This window comes from Magnolia sinica, chromosome 7, assembly GCF_029962835.1.
Source record: "Magnolia sinica isolate HGM2019 chromosome 7, MsV1, whole genome shotgun sequence".
In the NCBI taxonomy this organism is placed as follows: Eukaryota; Viridiplantae; Streptophyta; class Magnoliopsida; order Magnoliales; family Magnoliaceae; genus Magnolia; species Magnolia sinica.
Genome location: NC_080579.1, coordinates 84,547,199 through 84,562,863, shown reverse-complemented (window position 1 = coordinate 84,562,863; position 15,665 = coordinate 84,547,199). Strand labels below are relative to the sequence as shown.

The following is a 15,665-nucleotide window of genomic DNA, read 5'->3' as shown; positions in this document are numbered from 1 at the left end:
AAAAATGAGAGGAATATAAATCTCAGGTGGACCACACCACGTGAAAACAATAGCGGTTGGATATCCACCATTAAAATCCTCCTAAGGCCTACTATACTGTTTATTTGACATCCAATCTGTTGATTAGGTCATACAGTCCCAGATGAAGAGAAAAAACAAAGATCAGCTTGATCCAAAACTTTTATAGCCCTTAAAATGTTTTTAATGGTCGACTCTCATTCAACACTGTTTCCTGTAATGTGGTCCACTTGAGATTTGGATATACCTCATTTTTAGACTATACTGTAAAATGATCTATAAAAATAGATGGATGGCATGGATGAAAAAAATACATCATGGTGGGGTCCACATAGCACCGACCATGTCAGGGGGAGTAGCCAATCCGTTTCCTTCTATGTGCGCCCACCATGATGTCTATCTGACATGGGTAATTTTTTAGTATAGACCCGACGGACTACCCACATTATTTCATTCGACCCGAAAAAAAACCTTAATTACCAAAGTAGACTACTATTCGTACGGATGAACCCAGAAAGACGAAAATACCTTTGCCTTTTCCAGCTGCTTACCCTAATAGGCAGGGGTATTTTTGTAAAAAAACTAATGTCCGTACCTTAAAAATCGTCTTTGGTAAGATAAGTTTCTGGACGGTAAAAAAAGAAGAGAAAAAGGCCTTGTATGGACTCGTCTACAGTGCTAATTTTTTCATCTGACATCCACTCTAATTGCTATATGTACGTGTCGTGCGAAGACAAGCACTGATGCTCCTCGAGCTCCGAGTTGTACGAACAATTCCAAGGATATCAAAGTTACATGGCCCCACAGTGATGTATTTATTATATCTACACTGTTCATATATTTTTATATATCATTATAAAGCATTATCCAAAAAATAAATAATATCCAAAGATCATCTGGACCACACCACAAATAGTAGCAGAGAATGATTTTCACCGTTAAACAATTCGTGTGGTCCACACGATAGTTAGATCTGTCTTATTTTTCGTCTCAAGCCTTAAGACGAGCTCGCAAAATGGATGGACGGTTTGGATATAACACATACCCCATTATCAGACCCACAGAACTTACATACAGCAAGTCACAGACTTGCGTGAAAAAGGCAGCACTATAATACGTCCGGTGAAAGCACGGATATAGTTCTTTCAGAGTCATGTGGGACCCACCTTGATGTATATGTTTTATCTAAGCCGTTCATCCATTTTGACATATCATTTTAGGCCTTGAGCACAAAAATGCAGTATATTGAAGGCTGAAGTGGACCACATCACATGAAACAGTTGAATTAAATTCAAATGATCCAAATTGTACCCAACCCGATCCGATTCGATTTCCTTGACCGAGTCGGACTCGGTTCGGGTTAGGCCAACCATGCATTGGATTGATCCGAGTCAGGTGACCCGGACTTAGTCCCGGATCGAATCAGGCCATAGAGATTTCGGATCGGATCGAGTTATACCCAATCCGATTCGATCCGGACCAATGCCTAACTCTAACAGCCCCCGGGCCCTGACGCTCTGTCGGGGGAAGTAGATTGTCCGGTGCTCAAATCACCATGGATATTCCGATATTCTGACGTGGCCAAATTTGATTCAGCCACGTGCCGTTGTGAGATGGACATGAGATCAGATTGAGATAACACCTATTTTAGTTAGGCTACGATGACACCGATTTTGTATGTCTAAGCCGTTCATTTGCTTCTGGCCATTCATTTTTGGGCATGGCCCCAAAATAAAGGAGATCTAAACATTAGGTGGACCACTCCTTAGGAAATGGTGGTGATTAACTATTAAAAACTTCATGAGGGTCACTCAAGTTTTCCCTTCATACAAGTTTATCTGACCTTATCAATAAGTTGGATGGCATATAAATATTATGTTTGGCCATGTGAATTCAATCACCACTGTGGTCCACTAGAGAATTGGATCTGCTTCAATTTTTAGCACTTGCTTTAAATAAGTCATCAAAATGGATTGATGGTGTGGATATACAACACATTCATTAAAGTCAGCGTGTGGTCATAGTTCGTATTAATCCATTTCCAAACATGATTTGTATCCATATATTCTAACAGCAGTATATTGTCGAATTAAATTTTACCACTAGAGCTAATGCGGTCAGATTTATTTGAACTGATCAATCAAAAAACTTTCAAATATATTTCCACCTTGTGTCAACCAGGTTAGGTCTTTTAATATATCTCAGATACTTTGGTACCGAAGCCATTCACTTGGAACGAGTTCAGTGAGTATGAGAATGGAAAGTCCAATGAGACATTGATATGGTAAGATTGAATGGAAGAGGAGCAAGTGCTATCCGGACGTTCTAAACTAAACACAAGCCAGGGCTATAAAAGGCCCGCTATAATGTATGGGTTTTATCTGCATCTTACATTCATTTTACCATATCATTTTAGGTTATAAGTAAAAATATAAAATAATAATTAATAATTAATAATAATAAAGCAGATCCAAAGCTCAAAGCTCAAATAGACTACAACACAAGCAGTAGTGATGAAAATGTCAAGCATCATTGAAACTTTGACGTGGCAGGCATTTAATTCCTAGTATGTAGTCCACCAAAAACCTTGGATTTGTTTCATTTTTGGGCTTATGATATACATGAAACAGAAAATTTGATGAATGGTGTGGATTAAAACCATAAATTTAGGTGGCCTCTAAAGCATCTGCCTATGCCAAGCTTAGATAGTGAAAATAGTAACCAATCTACATCGCATTTGATCGGGCCACGTGTCATAAAATATGTTTGGCAGTGATTCACACGTGTAAACTGGACCAATAAAATCTTACCAAGTCAGCACCTCTACCACATCACCTCACTCACCTCACTCACAGATACAACGGCTTCGATGGATCTAGGTGTGTAGATCCCTGACTGTGGGGCCCACCGTGATATATACACTTTATTTCCACAATGTAGATAATTTTAGGGCTTTATTTCAAAAATGAAGCACATGTATATCTCAGGTGGGCCACACCACAATAAATAGAGTAATTGTTGCCACCACAAAATTTCTTAAGGACAATTGCGATATTTATTTTCCATCCAACCCGTTGATTTGGTCACACGGACCTGGATGAAGGGACCATAAAACTTTAATGGCTCTTAATTAATTTTTAATGGTGGGCATTAAATAACCACGGTTTCCTACGGTGTGGTCCACTTGATATTTTAATATCCTTCGTTTTTAGCCTCTTATTCTAGAATGAGCCGGAAAAATAGACCAACAGCGTGAATATAAGACACATACATCAGAGTGGGCCCCACATTGAAAATCCGCGTCCCAAACGGACTCGATGCGGCTCCTATCTACTTTCTCTGTCGCGGCGTGCATGATCCACAATGTAAGCACCGGCCGCCTCTACTCACTGTAAGAAGCGAATAATCCGCTGCCACGTGTCACGTGGCACGAGGGTGACAGCTATACTGCGACAGGCTGTTGGGTCTCACCACTTTTTCAATCGGCTTTTATCCATATGGCGGATTTTTCAAGGAGAATGGATAGCTGCCAATTGAGAAAGCAAGGTGAAACTGAGGAACAACGATTCAGTGTCTCTCACACCAACCTGAAATTACATACCGCAGGTTGTCAGGACTAATGGGTCGTTTGGCACCGTGGATGAGGGAGTTTAAAGTCCCTTTAATTGTTTGCAAGCATAAAGTAAGTGGGGATTATCAATACGAGGGATTTACGATCCTTTCTCCGAGGGGTTTGTAATCTACAGTGAGAGCTTGAAATTATACTTAAAATCATTTCAATAGTTATCGGTATAACATATATGTGACGGTACGCTATCATTTTATTGGGCACATGGCCTACTAATGATGATCAGTACCGTCCAAACATTATCCATGTAAATTAGTACCATCCAAACATTATTCAATATCATCCAAACATTGTTCATATTGATCAATTATTAAAAATTGTTGGTTAGTCACTCAAGCATAATCTTATGCTTGCAGTCCATCTGTGATTTAGAATTTTATCATTTTTAGGCAAAATATATATTTCAGCAGGATTATCACAACTATATTATCAAAAATTATATATCTAATTAATTAAAAATATTAAAATTGATTTAGTAATTAAATTCATACCTGCATAAATATCCCATGCATAGGTATTTTTGAATTAAAGTTGATTTACACCCCAGAGTACCAAACACACTAGAGGATTGCCAGTCCAAGGGATCCAAATCCACGCTCCCATACAGGCCCTAAGTAACTCTGTGGGATCACACCGTAATGTGTCTTTATTCTAGCCGTTCATCTGTTTTAGGAGCTCATTTTAGGGTATGTGGCCAAATTGAAGTATATGCCAACCTCAAGTATGCAACACCACAAGAAACAATATGAATTAAATGCCTACCGTTAAAAACTTTATGAGGCAAGTGATCTCACGAAAGTTTCAACGGTGGATGTTTTATCCCTAATGTTTCATCTTGTGTGGTCCACTTAAGCTTTGGATATGCTTCGATTTTGGGCTAATGGCCTAATATAATTTGAAAAAATAGGTGGACAGCGTGGATAAGACATATACATCTAGGTGGGCCACACGGAGTTTACTTGGTACGATATGAGTGATGGAGTAGGCAATCCACTTCCCTCTCTCGTAAAGCAAACAGCCTATGTTAGCCGTTCGTTTATGTGAAATGATCTTACTTACGTGGTTGAAATCCATTCCGTCCATCAGCTGCATCATGGATTTTTAACTCTAATACAAAAGATCAGGGCCGTTTAACACGCAAGCGGGGCCTCAGAATTCACGTGTTATGGTCCACCTTAAGTTGTGGGATGGTGCGAATTCTGGGTATTTTTTACTTTAATTTTATTTTGCTGGACACATCAGATGAACGGATTGGATGGCATATAAACACCTGGATAAGCCCTGCAGAAAACTAATGGTAGGTATTTATTCTTACTTCGTCCTACACCATGCCAACCTGAGCCATGGATGATCTTGATTTTTGTGTTCCAGGGTGAATATTAGCCGTACATCTAAGCACAGCTGTGGCTAAGATCACATGACACAAAAATCTGATGTATCCAGTCACAGGTTGGCCTGCATGCCACTTCGGATAAGGTTGTCCGTTGATTTCAATATTGTCGCTGACCTGATAAATGGATTTACCTGAATTCTGCGGTAGGTAATCTTCGCAATGAGGCCCACCTCTTTGACGGCTCAGATGTCCCACACGTTTAACATGTAGTGCGAAAAATGGTGCAGGTGGAGCTCTGTGTGGTGGGGCCCACTTCAGTCACCTAATCCAAACAGTTAATGTGGTGGGCCCAGATGTGCTTAAAAAGAACCATAATCAAGCAAATCTTATCCATTCTACTAATTTTGATGTAAATGGATGTTGCGTGAGAAAAAAAATAAAATCTAGTCAGTTGTTATTGAGCTTGATGAAAAGGCCCACCCATCTCATGGTAGTGACTCCTCTATTTGGTGATCTGTGGACCCCACCATGATGTATATGTTTTATCCACACCGTCTGTTCGTTTTCCCAGCTCATTTAAGTGTAGGAGCCCAAATATGAGTCAGATCTAAATCTCAGGTGGACCACACCACAGGAAATAAAGTTGATTGAACACCCACCGTTAAAAATTCATAGCGGGCAATAAAAGTTTTGGATTAAGAGGATATTTGTGTTTTTCCTTAATCCGTGTATATGTGACCTTATCAACAGGTTAGATGTTAAATAAAAATTACAGTGGACCTTAGGAAGTTTTAATGGTGGGCGTTAATTACCATTGTTTTATATGGTGTGGTCGACCTGATATTTGGATCTGTATCATTTTTGTTATTTTTATTTAAAATGATCTGAAAAAATGGATGGACGGATTGGATAAATCAAATAAATTATGATGGAGCCCATAGAACAGGAGGGGTAACTACCAAATCCGAGGCCGAGTATTGAAGGTAGTCTCGCGGACTACCTTTCGTTATCTCTTCTCTTTTTCTTCCGTTTTTCCAAAATTTTCAACTCACGGACACTATATAAAGCTTCAAACCTGCCAAATGCTCAGAGAAAATTAGGGTTGTTTTCCTTTTTTGGGTTTGTCGTTCTCTATACATCCATTCGATTTTTTAGGGTTCTTGAATCCATTTCAAAGGTGAGTGATATACCTCTCTCAATCTTTTCAAGATCTACTCGAATTTCAATCTTCTGTTCTTCTTCCTCAGCTCTTTTTCTCCCATTTCCCTTTTCTTTTTTTTTTTTTTTTTTTTTTGAGATTTTAGCTGTAAGAATTGAATTCCAGCTCGACTTTCGGGTTTTGGTGGGTTCTAGGGCTTTTTAGGGGTTCGAATCTGTGGCGAAAGCTTCAAGGAAGAAATTCGAGGTTTTTTGTTGGGATTTTCGGTTAGTCCAGCTGAAACTCGAACGAAATGGAGGAAGTTTTCGTGGAATGAGAAATTTATCTTATTATTATTTATTTTTAATTTGGCTTCCGTTGTGGTGATATTTAGAATTTTAGGTATCTTAACCTCTTTTAATTCCGGAAATCGTTAGAAAGATTTTTCATCGAGTTTTATCTGATTTTAGAAAAAAAATTAGGGTTTTTACAATGGTTCAAACTGGTCTCTGCTGCAACTGATTAGCGATTTTTTGGTTTGGTTTTGTTTCTTCACTTCTAATTTGAAGGACATTGAGCGAATCCGCCTAAGTTTTGTTGTGTCTTAATTTTAACATCGTATATCAGAGAATTTTTTATGATAAAAATTGCTGAAAATTTTGAAAAAGGGCCCTTTGTAGAGAAACCATGGACGAAAAAAAAGGTTTTTGATCTTATTTGAAGTATCATGGGTTGGAAATCTGGAAATTGGGAGCTTCTTTTTTCTGCCAAGAATCACTGAAAATAGTGGAAAGGTCCATCCCTTGATGATCTAGTGTTTGTAAGGAAAAAAAATAAATCCGGAAACATGGTATCAAGATCGTATTCTAATCTCTTAGACCTTGCTGGCGAGTCATCTCCATCCTTTGGCCGTATAGCACGTCGAATACCCCGCGTAATGACGGTTGCAGGCATCATCTCTGATCTAGAAGATGATGATGGCAGCACCACTTCTGAACCTTCTTCGTCCCACCCTCGTGATCGCACCATCATCGTCGCGAACCAGCTCCCCATCTGTGCCCAACGGAAGGCTGATAACAAAGGGTGGACTTTCAGCTGGGATGAGGACTCCCTCCTCCTCCAGCTGAAAGACCGGCTTGCGGATGACGATGTTGATGTTGTCTATGTCGGCTGCCTTCGCCAAGAAATACACCCTAATGACCAAGACGAGGTCTCCCAGATCCTCCTTGAGACCTTCCGTTGTGTCCCTGCCTTCATTCCTCCTGACCTTTTCGGTCGGTTTTACCATGGGTTCTGTAAACAGCAGCTGTGGCCACTGTTTCATTACATGCTTCCTCTATCACCTGACCTTGGTGGGCGCTTCGACCGGTTGCTATGGCAGGCCTATGTCTCGGTTAACAAGATCTTCGCCGACAAGATTTTGGAAGTGATAAATCCAGAAGATGATTTTGTGTGGGTGCACGATTACCATCTGATGGTGCTCCCAACATTCCTGCGGAAGAGGTTCAATCGGGTGAAGCTTGGGTTCTTCCTCCATAGCCCGTTCCCATCGTCAGAAATATACAAGACTCTCCCTGTCAGGGAAGAGCTCTTGCGGGCGCTGTTGAATTCTGATCTGATCGGATTCCACACATTTGATTACGCCCGACATTTCCTCTCCTGCTGCAGTCGTATGCTTGGGCTCACCTATGAATCAAAGCGGGGGTACATCGGTCTCGAGTATTATGGCCGAACTGTTAGCATTAAGATTCTTCCTGTTGGTATCCACATGGGTCAGCTTCAGTCAGTCCTAAGCCTTCCGGAAACTGAAGCTAAGGTAGCTGAGCTTATTAAGCAGTTTGGTGATCAGGATCGGATAATGTTACTCGGCGTCGATGACATGGATATATTTAAGGGAATTACATTGAAGCTCTTGGCAATGGAGCAGTTGCTTGTGCAGCATCCAGAGTGGCGGGAAAAGGTGGTGTTAGTGCAGATTGCCAATCCAGCTAGGGGCAGAGGAAGAGACGTGAAGGAAGTGCAGGCGGAGACATATTCGACAGTGAAACGGATTAATGAAACCTTTGGAAAGCCCGGTTATGAACCGGTAGTTTTGATTGATAGGCCACTTCAATTTTACGAGCGTGTTGCTTATTATGTAGTTGCTGATTGTTGTCTGGTGACGGCGGTTAGGGATGGAATGAATCTCATCCCCTATGAATACATCATTTCCCGGCAAGGGAATGAAAAATTGGATATGGTCTTGGGTTTGAGCCCGTCTACTCCTAAAAAGAGCATGTTGGTGGTCTCAGAATTTATCGGCTGTTCACCATCACTAAGTGGAGCCATACGAGTGAATCCATGGAATATTGATGCGGTGGCAGATGCCATGGATTATGCCCTTGAAATGCCTGAGCCGGAGAAGCAGCTACGGCATGAGAAGCATTATAGGTATGTCAGTACACATGATGTGGGTTATTGGGCACACAGCTTTCTGCAAGATTTGGAAAGGACTTGCAAGGATCATGTGAGGCGGAGATGTTGGGGTATCGGATTCGGGTTGGGGTTCAGGGTTGTGGCGCTTGATCCTAATTTCAGGAAGCTTTCAATGGAGCATATAGTTTCTGCATACAAGAGAACAAAAATCCGAGCCATTCTTCTAGACTATGATGGTACCTTGATGCCGCAGGCATCGATTGATAAAAGCCCATGCTCTAAATCGATTGAAATCTTAAACAGCTTGTGCAGGGACAAAAATAATGTTGTCTTTCTTGTTAGTGCAAGAAGCAGAAATACTCTTAGTGAATGGTTTTCTTCTTGTGAGAAGCTAGGAATTGCAGCGGAGCATGGCTACTTTCTAAGGTAAACTTCTTGCTTCTGAGTTTAAATAGGAAATAAGTATCTGTTATTGTTTATGATGAAATGTTTGTATGTTTCAGGCTCAAGCGAGATGCAGAATGGGAAACATGTGTGCCTGTGGCAGATTGTAGCTGGAAACAGATTGCGGAGCCTGTCATGAAGTTGTATACTGAAACTACAGATGGTTCAACAATTGAAGACAGGGAGACGTCGTTGGTCTGGTCATATGAAGATTCCGATCCAGACTTTGGATCTTGCCAAGCTAAAGAGCTTCTTGATCATCTTGAGAGTGTTCTCGCCAATGAGCCGGTTTCTGTTAAGAGTGGTCAGCACCTCGTCGAAGTTAAGCCACAGGTCTGAATTTGTATAAGACTCTATCAAGTATATTTCTTCAGTTTGAAACCCAGAATTGTGTACTCACATAATTTTCTAATGACGTATGCAGGGTGTGAGCAAGGGGCTTGTGGCTGAACGCCTTCTTTCAACTATGCAAGAGAGGCATATGTTGCCGGATTTTGTTCTCTGTATTGGGGATGACAGATCTGATGAAGATATGTTTGAAGTGATTAGCAGTGCTGTCTCCGGTCCTTCCCTGGCTCCCATAGCGGAAGTTTTTGCATGCACAGTCGGTCGCAAACCTAGCAAGGCCAAGTATTATTTGGATGATACTGTGGAGATAGTTAGATTGATGCAGGGCCTGGCTTCTGTTTCGGAACAAGCAGCTGGAAATTCGCTCCACATCTCATAGAACTTGCAGTTGATCACATATGGCAAGATGTGAGGTGCATTCTTTACTGCTTCATCTGCTCTCTGTTGTACTCCTGTAAGCTGAGCAGCTGAATGATCCTTGTTTGCTTCTTGTTTATCTTTTTGTAAATTAAGCTAGTAGCGTGGGAGAGTTGTGTCATTAGATACTTTTGTTGTGCTTGATCTCTACCTGATACACTTGTATATATCCCACTTACACCATCAATCTTAAACTTCTTGTTCTCAGTGGCCGATCTGATAGCAAACATGAGACAAGTAAAAATTGCTTTGAGAAAAAGAAGAAGAACAGGCATTTTTAGGTCCATCAATATCCTCAGGTTTTGAGTTTGTACAACTGTTGCAGTGACCCTTACAATTTGGTCTATTTGGGCCCATCATGGATGGGCCATTTGCCAATATTTTCGTCAATAAAATGACCCTAACTATTCAATTGGTGGAACTCTAGAGACTATAATGCTCCTTATTCAACTGTTAGAATGCCAAACATTGAATGGGTAGGACCTTTCAATCAAGAATATATTTTGGGCATGGTCTGTCTACCGCCGGTCCATTAGATCAGCTTTCTGGATCAGTGAACCATGGGCACTAAGTGTAAACCTCAAAACTCCAGGATTTCCATAAGAAGAAGAAGAAGAAGAAGAGAAGAAAGACGAAGAAGAAGAACTCAACCATGTATAACGTAGGATTGTATGATTCCTCTGTTAGATAGATGATCTACAGTTATCTTGTCTTCAGATGCTCCCGGTAGGATGCTTCCAGTTGCTCATGATTTTTTCCCCTTCCCTGAATGGGTCCCACAGTTCCACTTGCTTATGATTGCTTCAGCTTTAACAGCCAAGGCAGTTTTATAGGTTTGCCGCAGTATATCTCAGTCACTCACTTTTTAACCTTAGTTTTCTGCAAGGAATTTCCTGGCAGGTTTTCTCTGTATTAGGCATTCTTGATTTTCTTACCTGCGATAAGTGTCATCTGTATGCTATTAGATGATGATTCTTCTTCTTCTTACCCACAAAAACTGTCAACTATATTAGCAGTTGCTGATTCTTTGTATTCTCAGACCTTCAACTAACAACTTCACAGCTACTGGCCTGTTTGGTAACTGAATTTTCACAGTTTATAAACAAAAGAAAGCCAGTGACAACTTCAGTTGTTAAAGAATGTGTTGCTATCAGTAGTTGTTAATGGCATAATCACTGTGCTCTCAAATCTAGATTCTCGAAAGCTTCAATTCTATCTATTAGCTGGTTGTGTGTATGGTACGGCTCCACCAACAAGAGATTTTTTTCACTGGAGGCAAGTTCGATGATGACTTGTCTGATGTCTTCAGAGTTATTGAAGCTTTGTGACGACTTTTGCCACACTAGATGTGGAATATAGCTCTTTCACTTGTTGCTAGTAGGGCGTTACCAATTACTTTTCTTTTCATCTTGGCTTGATATAGCCGACTAACTCACCCATTCAATTGATAGCTAACTACAACTTTTATTAGATCAAGAATAGAAAGAGCACATCAAGAGATGGAATGCTTCCTCTTGACAGAGAGATCTCGCAATGCCCTATGCCTCATGATTGCGACATGTTCAATTCCAGGCCAGATCTAGGCGACATGATAATGGTAAATTGGTAGCATAAAATTTCATGTCTTGATTGATGGCAAGTTGTTGGTATGTTCTCATTCCATTTTCTATCTAAAATGTTTCATTTCTTTTGTTCTCGACCTTTGCAAGTTTTTATCGACGTCTTGAGTCTGTCATCCCTTGCTCATATGATTCTTTTTTTGAGTTGGTAAGTATTGATTTAGGGAGTGTTTGGATGCTCATAGAATGAATTGTGAATCCGAACAAAGTCTAGATATCCAAGTCATATTTCCCTTAGGATTCTTATAACCATCTGAGCTCCAAATTGCAATCATTTTACTTTCAATCTGGGCTTGAAAGAAATAGAACTTCAGTTTGGGGGCTGCTTCCTCATGAACGCTAGGAAACATCGTTAGTTCTTTCAGCTATGCTAAATTTAACTGGATGTTTCCAAACGAATTCGTTTGGAAATCCAAATGCTGCCTTGTTACAAGGTTTTGGAATTTCCCATTTTATGATTTGACATGGTCATATCATGGCAAGGTTTTTAAGACAATACTTTTAGTTACCATTCCAACAATAGGAGACATCCCTTTCAAGACCTTGTTTCCTCCTAAGCCAATCTATCAACATAGCTGGTAATTACTTGTTCTTGACATTGATAAGCCGCTTCTCCAACCGGTCTATTTCTCTAGGTTTTGTGGCCAAAACCGACAAGCCTTTCTCCTGCAACTGGTCTATATTTTCTACGTTTTATGAGGCTGCCGACCTATTGCTTTATCTGCAACCTTTTTTGATGTGATGGCCGGCTTTATCCTCTTATTTCTTACTTGACCTGGAATCTGAGGAGCTACTATGCTTCTGCCTCTTCATGGTACATGTGGGAAGCATGTGCTCTGATCAGGACAGTTGAAATGGTGGACCACTGTTGGAACAGCCGCTAAGCCCCAGTCCACATGTGAGAGAGCATGGGCGTTGGAACAGCCTCAAATCTGACAATGAGTTGTTGGAATGCAATGGAGATGGACAATGCTGGTCATGCCATGAACCCAAACTGAGTTGGTGTCAGTGTTTGTCAGTTGATCCCATGGGTTTGCAATAGCCCATGGGATATACAGCAGCGTGTTTGGACCGTCACAAATGGATGGGTTTGCATCTCCACTGCTTCTTGTGGTGTGCCCCACTCACTGTTTTATATCTGCCTCAAAACAGGTTCATGGCTGAATGTAGGCTGGTGAAAATGATGGAGGGAGTGGATATCTCATTGATATCTCGGTGGGCCCCACATAACGGTGAAAACTCGCATCCCGGGATTGGCGGAATCTGTCTCAGACTTGGGCGGTGTTTATGAGGGTGCGGCGGATGAAATACATCCCGCCATCCCAAACAGCAGACGGGATGGGATGGCGCGTAATAACCCTCCTAATCCCATCTAATACCATATCCAGCGCCCGGCCAAACACGCCCTTAGGCTCCATAAGTGCATGGCATGTAGGAGTCCCAGGAGGCTTTGGGAGGTTTTCTTTATTTGCAAGCAGGGCCAGTTAGGATTGACTGCCTTCACACCCTAGACCCAGGAACTGTGGGAAAGTGGACATTACTGAAGATTGGATTAGTCAACTTATTATTATTATTTTTACTGAGGATAGATATCTCATCTCCTATTGCAATTTTAAGCCATGGCTTGGATATGAAACGGGATGGAGATATTGACCATTGAGCTGAAGGGAGATATGGTTTGAAAGAGGTATGGGTAGGATGTACAATGCTATGGAGTTGACCAATACAGTAACTTAGCCATCTGGCTCAAGATATTTGAAAATGGTAATGGGGGTCTATGGCCATTACACATTATTGGGGTGTAAAAAATTTGGACGGAAATGATCCCGTAACAGTCTATTATAATGACGCGTAACACGGGTCCTTACTCATGCCTCATTGGTAGAATCACAAGAGTTTCAACACGAGGTCGTGGGTTCAAGTACCCATTGTTGTGAAAAACCACTGTGGTGTGAGTGCATGTGTGAAAAAAAAATGATGCCTAACAGGTGAGAGCCAGTGCACGTATATGAGCCTCCTTTTGGGGGCTGTTTTGCAAATTTCCCATTTTTCTGAAGGATACAAGTCCTGCCACCCCCACCCCGAAAACACCACACACACACACACACACACACACACACACACACACACACACGTACGTGTATAAACCTCCTTTTGGGGGCTGTTTTGCAAATTTCCCATTTTTCTGAAGGATACAAGTCCTCCTGCCACCCCCACCCCGAAAACACCACACACACACACACACACACACACACACACACACACTCATTTGCTCTGTCTCTCTTTTTTATGGCAATTTTCCCATTTCTCTCCTATTTATTGATATTTTTTCTTCTTGGGATTATCTTAATCTATTTTCGATTACATTTGTGCAATTCTTGAAGACTAACGCATGAGATTTAGCCCATTTTTGAAGAATTGAAGATCTGGCACCGAACTTTGGGGAAAATCGGAAAATAGGTAAAGTTCTTTTTTTCCCCCAACAATATAACCACCAACCAAATTAACCAAATCTTGCTACATTTGTGTTTGATTTAGCCATGTTTGTATAATTGTTAATTTTTTCTTCATATTTTTCTAGTTTTTTATATAACTTTCAGCAATTTTTTAATTATTTGTAAAATATTTGGAGTATATATTGTTCAAAAACATGTATGGATTATAGATCTACACATGCATGCACTAAATCAATATTTTCATCTCTTTTTCTTCTTCTTCTTTTTTTTTTCTTCTTCATTTTTTTTTTTTTTTGGTAATTTTACGTCATTTTTTGGAATGAATAGTGCAAATTTAAATTTTCCCCTCAAATTTCTTGAAGGGAATGATGTCAAATGCTTGGTGTGTGTGTGTGTGTGTATATATATATATATATTCGTGGGATGAATTCCACCTACTCATTTTAGGGGCATTCCAGTAGTGGCCAACTGGCCTGACCCTATTTATTTGAATTTATATTCCAATTTTTGGTTTGTACTTACATTGGATTGTTGATATTGGATATTTGGAAATTAAATCGCAGAATTTTGAAGTCAATCTAAGCCTCTCAGGTTAATAAAATCATTAAGCAGCTCAAAATGGTATTCGTACCAAAGAATGACCCGTTACACCACTATAAACATGTTCTAACCATGAAAGGACGCATTTTTGGAAGCCTCTTTAGTTTTTTGGAAATTTTCTAATATATATATATTCCAGATTTTTTCTTTAAAAAAATCTTCCATTAGCCCATAACGTAACAGAGCCATAACATAACTGTTGAATGGCTGGCCGTTATATGGACAGTTACCATTATTTAGAAAATTAGATATAGGAGTTTCGAAATTAGTCAAGCCTCTTAAGTTAATAAAATTATCAGGCAACTTAATACAGCGTTCCTAAAAATGATCTGTTACACCAACATAAACATTTCAAAACCCAAAAAGAACATATTTTTGTATTCCTGTCATATTTCGGAAATTTTTTAAATATTTTTTGGATTTTTTCTTCAAAAAAAAAAAGACCATAACATCCTGTCATGTAATGGGGCCGTAACATAACTGTTGAATGATGGCTGTTACGCCAGCCATTACCATTATTGAATACCTTGATTTAGCTAATGAACTGGGGAAGAAAAAATGTTGTATTTTTTGGCTCTGTACCAAAGTTTGGGAATATAGGGATGAGGTGCGGGTGATTGAAGAGAGTCCTTGCTTGCTTCTCTCATAGGATTCCTCTATTTTCCTACCACTATCAACCTATTCGGCGGCGGTTCAGTAAAGAAAAATGTGGGATAGAATGTGTGTGCCGGAGCTGCCTCAAGACTATCTGAATGAGCCGTGGCATCACATGTTTAATAGAGTGTGGGTGTTAGAGCAGTCTCAGAAACACGAGCTGTTGGAATGTAATGTGATGATCAAGATGGTTGATCACACATGGGTTGTTGGAACTTGGTCGATCAGTTAATCTGATGAGCGTTTTTAGGGTTATTTTTTTTCAATAACTTAATAGTTAAAAAAAAAAAATGATTCGATGGTCCAATGATGCTCTTGGAAATATTGGGACTTTGGTCTTATGTAATTTATATTATATGACTTGTCTTATGTAAACACATTTTCTTTGCAAAATCTAGTCCTACTTCGGATAGCTGTGAGAACATTTCTTGCTTGTTTTTTATTCTAGCCTTTCGTTCGCATGTGTGGAAAAGGCTAGGCATGTGTGTAGGGTGCTTCCACTCCGCGAGTGTACACACCCGTCTCCGATGGCATACACACATTGGTGTTTGAGTCGTGGTATGGGCAGGAGCAAATGTGCTTTGATGGCCATTTT

At 40.3% G+C, this 15,665-nt stretch overlaps 1 protein-coding gene and 1 long non-coding RNA gene across 2 annotated transcripts; both read left to right on the top strand.

Annotated features, from left to right (window-relative positions):
• The first annotated feature begins 6,076 nt into the window (after positions 1–6,076).
• On the top strand, positions 6,077–9,948 carry LOC131251585 (alpha,alpha-trehalose-phosphate synthase [UDP-forming] 6-like). Its single transcript, XM_058252360.1, has 3 exons — positions 6,077–8,958; positions 9,036–9,309; positions 9,401–9,948. The coding sequence occupies exons 1-3, from the start codon at positions 6,965–6,967 to the stop codon at positions 9,701–9,703; spliced, it is 2,571 nt and encodes an 856-aa protein (XP_058108343.1). The 5' UTR covers positions 6,077–6,964; the 3' UTR covers positions 9,704–9,948.
• Positions 9,949–10,545: 597 nt separating this feature from the next.
• On the top strand, positions 10,546–14,066 carry LOC131251586 (uncharacterized). The gene is made up of 2 exons (XR_009173974.1): positions 10,546–11,338; positions 13,764–14,066. It is a non-coding gene; the product is annotated as an uncharacterized LOC131251586 (long non-coding RNA).
• The last annotated feature ends 1,599 nt before the right edge of the window (positions 14,067–15,665 follow it).